The sequence below is a fragment of the Canis lupus genome, chromosome 5 (assembly GCF_011100685.1).
Source record: "Canis lupus familiaris isolate Mischka breed German Shepherd chromosome 5, alternate assembly UU_Cfam_GSD_1.0, whole genome shotgun sequence".
NCBI lineage: Eukaryota > Metazoa > Chordata > Mammalia > Carnivora > Canidae > Canis > Canis lupus.
The window spans coordinates 4111160-4122120 of NC_049226.1; the positions used below are offsets into that span (position 1 = coordinate 4111160).

The 10961-nt window shown below is 48.0% G+C and overlaps 1 protein-coding gene across 1 annotated transcript in view; it reads left to right on the forward strand.

The window, feature by feature from the left end:
* SNX19 (sorting nexin 19) overlaps window positions 1–4910 on the forward strand; it is a 40719-nt gene extending 35809 nt beyond the window's left edge. The window contains exons 10-12 of the mRNA XM_038535622.1: window positions 1115–1299; window positions 2195–2282; window positions 3361–4910. Of these exons, the coding sequence (XP_038391550.1) occupies window positions 1115–1299; window positions 2195–2282; window positions 3361–3493 (406 nt within the window). The 3' untranslated portion in view covers window positions 3494–4910. The remainder of the gene's footprint in view (window positions 1–1114; window positions 1300–2194; window positions 2283–3360) is intronic.
* The last annotated feature ends 6051 nt before the right edge of the window (window positions 4911–10961 follow it).

A 10961-nucleotide genomic window follows, 5' to 3' on the forward strand; every position in this document is an offset into this window, starting at 1 on the left:
TGCATCGGTGTCTGCCATTCCTGCCCTGCCATTACCTTTCGGACTTCCTATTCTTAGAATCATTTGTGAGCTCTCGACTTGGGGGATTGCAGCCCCCAAGGCTGGAATGCCTAGCTTGAGTGGAATGCAGACTGTCTGGCAGAGTGGAGGTTAAATAAAGTTTGCCTTGGCAGCCCCTCCTGCTCTTGGATGGGCGACAAGTAACTCGGGTATAGGAGCAATGGCAGGAGCTGCCATGTGGTGCAGAACCAAACAGAGCAGGAGTGGTCGATGGTCCACCCGTTAGAGTCACAGCCTTGCCAGTGTCGGCCCTGCTGCATACTGGGGAGGCCTTGGCAGTCTTGAGCCTCAGCTAGTGACTGTATCGCTCTGAAAACAGGCAGGAGCAATAGGGTAAGAGTGAAATGCTTCGCAGGAACTGCAGATTTGGTATGTTTGCCCCCTCAGAGTTACTGCCTCATTTTTTGAATGTGAGATGAAAGAGGACATCTTCATCGTAATAGGAACAATTGCTAGTCAGTCAGCAAACAGTTCTTGAGCACCAGAGCACTGTGGGAAACTTTTTAAAAGTGTAAGACATAGAACTCTTGTGATGCTTATAATTTAGTTGGAAAAGTAAAGCTGTAAACACATGAGGAAATAATTTATATTCCAAAGTGAAATATTTCCAAACCCAAGCTGTAGAACTACATGCCAAAGGAGGTCTAAGGAGGGAAAGGGCACTCTTAGCTAGCTGGAATGATCTAGAGGAACTCTGTGGAGGACGTGGGCTTCTCTACTGGAAAGAAGAGGGTCTTGTCAGTGAGGGGACACTATGAGCAAAGGACCGACGAAGGACTCTCAGAACAGCTCGTGGGGACGGGAGGAGCAGCTGGATATGGACAGGGTGCCAAAGGGAGACGTGTTTGTACAAAATCACCAAGCCCTTCACTGTAAAGGCTGTGTGCGCGCATTGCTGAGACGTGACAGTGCTTCTCACCAGAGGATAGTTGGAAAGCTCCAACCCTGCCCAGAAACGGGGGCCCTTTGCGTGCTCTGTTCTGTGCAACCCCTAGTACAGCACGTAGCTCCTTTCCTTCCGCTTATCCGACCTCTCTCCTCTCTTCCACCACAGGTGGCTAGAGGTGCAGGTGGCTAATCTAACGTGTCCACAGCGCTGGGTGCAGTACCTCCGACTTCTTCAGGAGTCCATCTGGCCTGGTGGGGTTTTACCTAAGTATCCACGGCCCGCAAGGACCCAGGAGCAGAAAGTGGCTGCTGAAAAACAGGCCTTGCAGAGCCTGATGGGAATCCTGCCAGGTAATTGGACAGTGAGACTGGTTATACTGGTTATACTCCTTTCCTGCCCAGCTTTGCCACCATTACCCCGTACCCCTCAAAACCCTGGGGACCCACCATTTCTCAGGCTAATAGGTAAACGATCAGAGCTGTGATCCTCTTACCCCTCGTGCAAGTGATGCTAAGGAAATGGAAAGGATCGCTGTGAGCACACCATAAATAGTAGGTGAGAATCCTACAGATATTTGGGGTAATAACAGTTCGGCCTCCACCACAGAGGCAGGTCTCAGAACTGTTCCCACCAGATGAAGACTTCGGCTTCTCTGCCAACTCCTGGTATTCGGACCAGGGAAGAAAACGGTATGTCCCACAGAAGCTCATCCTTGATAACTTGGGGTCATTGAATAAGGTCTTTAGCAGTAGATAAAAACAAACCTGAAGAGGATCTTTTTTTCTTTACTTTCTATAGGCTTTTAGGTGGGGAAGGCAGCGTGTTGCCTGTGGCTATGCTGTGGTAACCAGGGTGCAATAGTGAACTGTTAGCTCTTAGGACAGTGTTATGTACTCTTTTTTTCCCGTTATATATGTATTTTTTAATTTAAATTCAATTAGTGAACATATAGTTTATTACATGTTAAAAAATTATTAGTTTCAGAGGTAGAGTTCGGTGATTCATCAGTCTTACTCACATCTCCTCCTTAATGCCCATCACCCAGTGACCCCATCCTCCTACCCCCCTGCCCTTAAGAAACATTTTTCTTAGCTTTTCCGTTCTGGTGTGGTTGTGTGGTTGAGAAGTTTGCCAGAAATACTCAGTCTGAATACAGATAGCAGATATCATGAGATAATCATGATAATCTTAGAACCTGGGGCTTCAGTGGTAACACTGAAACCACATCTGTTTTTTCCTCCTCAGATATTGTGGTAGAAATCCTTGGGGTGAACAGATGTCGACTGAGCTGGAGTCTAGTCTTGGAGTCACTACAGCAACCCCTCATCAACAGGTAGGCTGAAAGACGTGTACACAGCATCTCCGCAGCTCTGGCCTCATAGTGTCCACGGTTTCTGAGAGAGCAGCCCACACTGAGAAGAACGGAACCTCAGTCTTTCTTTGCCCTGGACTCTGACTGCAGAGCGAGATGACCACATCTGCACACACTAAGGAGTCCACACTGCCGGCTTCTGAGCAGGCTGTTGTGGGTAGTGAGCCAGTGTTGGACCAGCCACTGTTTGTACTTGGAAGAACTCGGCGTAGGCCCCGTATGAGCTAGTGAAATACCCTATCACCCTCCAGGCTTATTCAGTGTGCTTAACAGTTCTTTCAGCATCTGCCAGCCCCCGTGAACACTGAGAATATCCCCTGGCCTATATAACCCAGGCGGGATAGTGATTTTCAGCTTTATGTTCAGGGCCTCACAGTAAGGCTGATTAGTGTTAGAATCAGGAATTGTCTTTGCTTAATAGGAAGGAGACAAGATATTGAGGTTGGACTCTGATCAAAGGACCAGAAATACCGCGTGAACACCGCTATAGAATAATCCAGAAGAGGTAGATATTTCCCTGGCTGGTACCGTGGGATACAAGTCTTCTGAGAAGTATTCAGGACTTCCAGTCCTTTCTCAGACCCTGTCCCAAAGTGGACTGTATCTATTAACTGTCGCCACCCAAGGGCTCTGGCTTTTGTTTCATTGCCTGTAAGGTCACCTGTGGATCTATAATGATTAATTACGAGAAACAGCCATAGTCAGGAGTTCTGCTCAGTAAGTTGATATCGCAGGGGTTTTTCCCTCCCTCACAGCTCCTCAGAGCGGAGTTGATGTGCTAAGATAACTAGATAAATAAATGGGGAACTTCCAAAAATCAGGTCTCAAGTTCTGTTCCCACCTTCTTCAGGGTCATAACCTTTATTCACCAGACTTTTATTTCATGGCAGAAGCTTCATCAAGCTATTGAAACATAGAGTTCACTAAGGAGATCAGTCATGGGCAAGAGGGGGAAGGGAAAACAAATGTCATAAACAGGATCTGGTGTCTGCTGACCGAGCCAGACCCTCCTCTAAGTTGTTTTGTCCATTTGTTTCAGGCATTTGATTTACTGCCTTTGGGACATCATCCTGGAATTCTTGGATCTCAGTGCCTCTGTTGAGGAGCCTACCGTAACCGCCTCTGCCTCAGATACCCCAGGCAACCCCAAGAGAACGGGTGTCTCCCCTTAACCATAGGTTATTCGCCCATTCTTGGAAGGCTGAGAGAGGAGAGTAGCTCTGCCACCCCGCGACCATCAGGAACCTGTGCCCTCTGCAGCTGGCCTGTAGCTCAGAAGGCCTGGGGTCCCCGGGGCACAGTTGTCCCCTGGCTCTACTCCATAGAGCAGATGCCGTAGCAGGTGATGGGGGAAGTATGTACCAGTTGTATCCATATACATTTCCATACTGTTTTTATGGTGTTTGGATTGTTGCTGGTGGGTAGATCCTGGAAAAGGAATCTGTGAGGTAGAAGAATGAGCCCCTTTTGCCTCTCCTTTGCCCTCCTCCCTGAGGCTGTTTGCCAGGAGCCTGGCCCTGTGCATGCACTTTCCTAAGCCATCAATACACAAGCTGTAGATAGACCCAAGAGAAAACTGATAGCCAGATTCCTTGGAGGAGTAGGCATTTTTCTAGAGCTCTCTATTCCCACCAGGCAACCGAAATTCATCCAGGACCACTCTTGAAAGCCAGAGCCCCACACTCTGTCTCGTTTCCCAACAATTCCAGAAGAAGGAGGGCAAACATTTCTCAAGGGGCTTTTTGCTGATTGGCTGTTTTCCAACACATCATGGAGGATGTCACTGAAGGCTGCTTCCCCGGGTGGCTACACTTTTCCTGCTCAGAAGACTTCGGAGCGACTTCCAAAACTTCTCAGTAGATCCACCGCACTCTCCACACCCTTTCCTGAAAGAGAAAATCTGTGTCACAGATTTTATGTATTAGCTTTCCTCCCAGCCCGTCCCCAAGAGCAGTTGGTTTTGGTCTTTGTGACCTTCTCTGTCTTCCTTCAGCAGAATCACATGGCAAATCGCTTATTCAGCCCAGTGCTTCCAAAGGAAGGGACACATGCTCCATAGCTGGGAATGCCCAAAGAGTAGGAAACCCAGGTGGCTGTGGGGCTTCTCTCCTCACCAGTCTCCAGCAGGGGACTTTTAACCTGAACCGATAATACTAGCAAACCTGCAGGGAGTTGCTCACCCACGAGAAGCTTTTTACTTCCTGTTCCTTAAAGATCTGATTAGTCTTTAAGAAAACTTGAAGATGAAGGCAAAGGTGGTATGTAATATCTTAGAAGAATGGAACAGTTAGGAGAAATTGTTGGTAGGGAGGGAGGCAGACAGAGTGACAAGGGAAGTGCTATACATTAAATGCATGTGAGTAGCTAACAGAAGAGGTTTAAGGAGGTCCCGGGAGACCTGTGCCGCCCTCATCCCATGAGCCTGCCTGTTAGTGCCCTGCTGTCACTGAATTATGGATCCTCCCATTTGGAGGGGGATCTTGGGGTTAGACTGACGAGAATGGGAAGGGTCTAGAATGAGCGTCAAGTTCTCTTAGACTCTGAAGTAGATGATGTGCACACAATTAAAGTGGTTATGGGAGAATGTTGTGCAATCTCTTACCTTTTTTTTTTTTTTTTTTTTTTTTTTACCCCTCTGGAGGCTTGTACCCATAAAGTGTTCTGCTATGATTGGAAAGCTTTAGGTAGGCTATTACTGCCTAAGGACAAGGAGATGAATGAGATCATGTCTCATGGCACCCTCTAGTCTTAAAATATGATTGTTACAGTGACTTTATGGCTCCAGGGCTCCTCCCACCCCGGACAATCATGGGCAGAAGGAGCTCAGCATGTCTAGGTTTAGGAAGTACTTGCAGGAGTGTGGGGTTGGAGGGAGTCCTGCCTCGCTCACTGAAGCTGATCCTCCACCTTTTTCAGCGAGGGCCAGGATGCTCATCGGGATAGATGCAGTAGCCAGCTCATTTCTACTACCCTTCTCTCCCCATACTTCACCCTCATATGTACTTAGCCACCTATATCGCTTTGAATCTCTGCTGCTAGATCTGGCCCAGATGTCACACAAAGCCAGTACGTCAGTTGACATACCATAAAATCCTTGTGGCTGTAAATTAAGGAATTTTTTGATATTTCCAACCCAAAGAAAACTTGCCTGTATTTCATGTTACATATGAGATGCCACCTCTGTTGTCTGTCCCAAAACATAAGCTGTCCTCAGGCCCTCCTCCTACCCAGAAGGGAAATCATGGGTATCCCCAAGGAAATAATCAAAACCTACCTGTGGAGTGTGGGTAGCAGGCACAGACAACAAGGGAGATGAGCACTTGGGAGGGAGCCACAGGTGTTAAGAAGAGATGCTCCCAGCTGAAAGACTGATAAAAGGCAATGAAGAATCAGGCCTGCATTAACCCAGAACATTCCTGATTTTTCTTTTGTGCTATCCAGCACATTCATTTCCAGTTACTACTATTTTCTTTGTTCATAGCACCAACAACAGCTGTTAGGTCTTAGGTGGAGTAAAAATACATGTATATGGCTGTATGAGTCAGGACGCTCTGGACTGAAGGAAGACTCCTAGGAAGTGTTATTTTCTTCTATAAAATGAATACCTGAGTAGGTAAGCCCCAGGGGATGATGGATTCAGCACCTCTGACCCCATAAAGGGCTCAGATTCTTCCCATCTTTCTGTTTTGCCATTATAAACATGCTTGTCCTGTTCCCAGACTGCCTACTTTCATGGTTGCTGCAGTTCTGGGCATCACATTTGTACATAACTATGAAAGAACAGGGGCATCTCTCCCATGTTTTCTTCTGAAGAAAGAGGAAACCTTTTCCCAGAAGCCCTTCAGGAATGCTCTCCTCATGACCCATTGGCCAGAACTGTCCACCCCGAGGCCAATCCACAGCCATTGAAAATGCCATTACCTGGTTGGCTTGCAATAGTACTTACCACCCCACACCACCTCCCTGCCCCGGAGAGGAGATCATCCTCCAGGAAAGTTAGATACCTAAAAAAATTATTAGATGTTACCCAAGAAGAAGCAGAGAATGGGTGCTAGCAGACAGTGTTCTATCATCTGTACATCAACAAATCCCCCATGGCACTCTGGAACTGAACTTTCGCTGAAGGCATTACATGAAGCACTCCCCTAGAGTGACTTACGTAACCCATACATCAGCCCTGTAAGGTAGGTTCTATTACGTGTCTCCATTTCGTAGATGAGGAACACAGATCGCGAGTTGCCCGCAGTCACTTGAAGAAATGGCAGAGCATAGGTAACAAATCCTGCTGGTCTCCCCTCAAGCCAACAAACATAATCACCATCATCCTCGTCCGCATTTCTTCTTACACAAAGCAAAATAAGACCAGATTTTCATTTTTAAGGAGCTCACAGTCTAGTGAAGAAGTTTGTAAGCCTTTTTTGGTAATGGGGCAGGAATAAATATTACAGACTTGTGGCCACGTGGTGGTCTTCGTTGCAGCCACTCAGCTCTTCCGTTGTAGCGTAAACGCAGTCCTAAACAATGCATATAGGGAGGGCCGGCTGTATGTTCCAATCAAACTACCTACAAAAACAGGCAGCTGAGCACGTGTGGCCATGAGTTGTTTGCAGGCCTCTTGTCTAACGAGTTAGAACAGCGCTTATCAAACTTTAGTGAATGTGTGATTTACCTGGGGCCCTACTGAAGAGTATGTTGCATTTTTAAGAAGCCCCCAGATGGATGCCAGTGGGCGTACAGATCTTCAACCACACGTTGAGTAGCAAGGGCTTAGGACATGGACGACTCTCATTGGCCGGGCACTTCACTGGGAGTGGAAGGCCCTGGAAAGCCTGAGGTCATAGTATCTGAAGTGACTCCTGAAAGATGAGTAAGTAGTGAAAACATGGGGAGGGTATCCAGAGGAACAATGAATGATGTGTGCAAAGACAGAGTCGACACAGAAAGACAAAGACTGGATGATTCCACGGATGTGAAGGACCTGAATGGTCAACCTCACAGAAACGGTAGAAATAGGGTTGTTGGGAATTAGAGAGGAGACTATTACAGAGCTTCAGTTTTGCAAAATGACAAAGTTCTGGAGATCTGTTTTCACACCATCCCAAGTGGATCTGACACCACAGAGCTGTACACTGAAAGGGGTGAAGATGGTCCATTTGAGATTCCGTGTACCACAATCAAGAGACGTAAAATTTTGAAAAGCTATGGAGAGCTACAGGCGGAGCGGTGTGCCCAGGAACCCGGCCCTGTTCTCCCTCTGCATGGTGGGGACTGTGAGGAACCTTCCTGAGGGGTACTTTTCGCCCAAGCTCACAGCTCCTGCTCGGGAAACGCGGGCGTGGGACCGCACACGTCCACGGCCCTTCCTAGTCCTATTCCCCTGGACTCACGCGTGTCTCTGTCACCTCCCGGCCCCAGCCTCCATTCCCCCGAGTCTGCTCCCCTCATTTCTGCTACGGAGATGGCCTCGGGGCCCTGCAGAGTGCGGGTGCTCCACGCTGGAAGGCCTGCTGCCCCCTCGCTCCGCACTCAGCGGCTGTGAGGACGGGGTCCGGTCACCGAGCCTCAGTGGCTCTTTGATCCCTCTCTCACAGAAAGGGGCAGAGACGCTACAACCACTCTGAGAAGTGAATTCCCAGAACAAGCTTCATCAAATAACAAGTGCCGTGTGGCGACCACATGAAGACTTCCCTGGTGGCCTGGTCGGGGGGCAGTGGAGACGCCTCGCTGCCCTCTGGCGAACCCTGCTCCCCAGCCCTCAGAACCTGCCCTGTGCGTTCTCCCAGGAGGAGGAGGGACAGTTGGCCAACCCTGCTGGGTACGGATGGGAATGGAACCAGCCAGGGGGGGAAGGAAACCATGATGCTTCTGTAGTCCAAGGCCCCACTGGGCAAGCTCTTGCGGGGCTTAGCATCCCCATTTCCTTTCCGCCGAGAGTGCCAGAAATCACAGGCAGTACTTGCTCCGCCTCTGTGGACAGGAGAAGGAAAGGGCACCCTCTGCGGCAGAGGGCGTGAGGGAGGCCGTGGCACCCAGGGCCTTCCCAGCCAGGAGCTGGGCAGGGAAGACCACACAGCTCTCGCCTCCGTAGCCTACGACTCACCCAGTGTTTATTACACAAAGACATCACTGGCTCATTTTAGAAAGAAAAAAAAAACCAGAAGAATGTGTCAAGCGAGTAAAACTCATCGGAGTCCCCTTCCCGCTGTGAGCCAGTGGGCCCTGAAGCCGAGAGGGCAGTGACATGGTGGAGCAATGGTACCCACGGCCACTGGGGCAGATGCGTGGTGCTCTTCTCTGACTTCCAAGCCCTCCTGCCGCCTCCCTACACCCCTCACCTGTCTCTGGTCCGAAAGCATGTGTGAACTCTACTTTCTCAGGAGTGAAAACAAGCATGTGACAGGCTGCAGAGAACTCCAGTCTCTCATGTGTCTTCAACATGACAAAATCTCGTTTCTCTCCACGTCTTGACCCTTGGAACCTTACCTGCAAGTGCTGCTGTAGAAGTCACTAGCAGGCTGTTTCTAGGCGTGGAGGTTTGGGAAGGAAAAAAAAAAAAATAATGGCATCAAGATCCAAACTCAGAAATGATTTCTTGAATGTCTTGAAACATTGTCTACTTTCAACTCAAAACAGACCTGTCACCAGAGTTTCTTTAGGAAATGCAAGCTAATTTCAGTATTAGGGTGTTTTAGTGATTAAGAAGAGAAGTCTGTGTCCATACCTACATCCATATCGTGGCTTTTTTTCCCCCTTCACTCTTTCCCTGTCACTGTTGCAGCCTGTTAAAGCGATGGCAAGCTGGCTATAATTACTTTCCAACACTCGTGTTAATCAATGAGGGAAAAGGCCAAGCTAGATAAACCCGAAAGTCTGCGATTACAGAGAAAGGCTCTGGCATGTGTGCAGAATCTGTGACTTAAGGTTACAGAGGTTCGGGGCTGAACTGGATTTGGTGACCTTCAAGCTCAGGTCATCGCCCCTTTTGTCTGTGCTCCTTGGAGAATCATCCTGCCCCAGTAGCAACGGAGAGATTAACAAAGATATGGCAACGTGTCTGCATTTCGTAGCTTGCCCTTAGGGAGGATCTACCTCATTAAGGAGAAAAAACTTACAAAGCCTTTTTGGAGTGTACATTCTTCACCTGTACTAACACGGAGTCCAAATCCAAAGTATTGGCAAGCGAGTTCCTTTCCAGCTTCATGTACTTGTGTCAAAAGTTTGCCTGTAAACGCAAATGATTCAAGAATCCTGAGGGCACCTTTCGTGAAGAGTCTCCAAGAGAGTCACATGGGGCTGGTTGTCAGGAGGACTTCTGCTGGGAGACAGAATGTCTTAGGGAAATGGTTTCCCGGAAATCCAAGGGCCTGCATCCTACCCTTTCCTACTTCTGGCCTGTGACCCACGTTCTTCCGGCTGTGCACACGTGGGCACCCTCTGTCTGGGCCAGTTAGTCTCACTTCCCCATGGAGGTTTATCTGACTGTGCCAGCCAAACTTCTCTCTCCTTCCCCTGTACAACTGTACACTGCCTGTCAATGCGATCAAAGTCAATGTGCATTTTAAGGGGTCCTCGGTAAGATCCTAATTCTTCAAGGGCAAGGAACATACTATCTGGTTTATCCCCATCATATCCCTATGCCTCAACGTTCCTATAGATTCACCTAGTGGATAGTGGGTACAAACGAAATGCTGAGCCTCGTTTAATTAAAGGAGATTCTGCTGCTTAACTTTTAGAAGGTAAAACATGTTAACACAATGAATTTCCTGGGAGCAGGAGATGTGAGAGAAAGACAAGGGGGAAGCACATTTTCGTTTTTCTGACCACTGTGTCTTTGTTTAATAGCAAATATCAAGTGAAAGAAATTGGTTTTTGTATTTCCTGTGCCAAAACCCACACCATTTTATAACGGTACTATTTGCAGTCTAAGTATAGAGGCCATAAGGTGCTAAAACTGTGAGCTCTCTAAAGAAAATTAGTCCTGATTTGAAGATATTTTTTTAAAAATCCTCCAGTCACCAAAAAATACACAACATACCCTGTCTACTCTCTAGGCCCCACCTTCACCTCCTGGATCAGAAAACAAAACAAAAATCAGCAGGGAATATTCTCAACTCTTCCCTGCCCCAGACAAATTTGTAAGAAAGTGATTACCATGAAGAGAAAGACTTGCTTGCTACCTGACTTCTTTAAAATTGTCTTGGAAATCCTTTGGCCCCAGATTTAAAATTCTTCTTTTCAAGCCTTCTCCAACAGCTTATCTAAGCCACGGCTAAGATCCCGCGAGGAAGACTCTTCAAAGACAAAGTAATAACCTTGAAGAGAAGAAAGGCTAGCATAAATTCCCCCTCGCTCTTACAGGTGGTTGCACCACATTTCCCACTGCAGCTATTTGCTCAAACACGACGGATCAAAACTAGGCAGCTGCCCTAAGAATGAAAACTAATGAATCCAAGACACCTGGATCAGCGACAGGTCAACATGTTGGCCCTGGAGGGACAAAGTCACCTGCTGTTTTGGAGCGCCAGAGTCAGCCTCCAGGCCCTGATTTGAAAGAGAGGAAGAGTAGGTAAAGGAGCACAGGAGGAGGAGGTTCAGTCTGAGAATGAAAAAAATGATGCATCTCATGTAAAGAAGGAAACT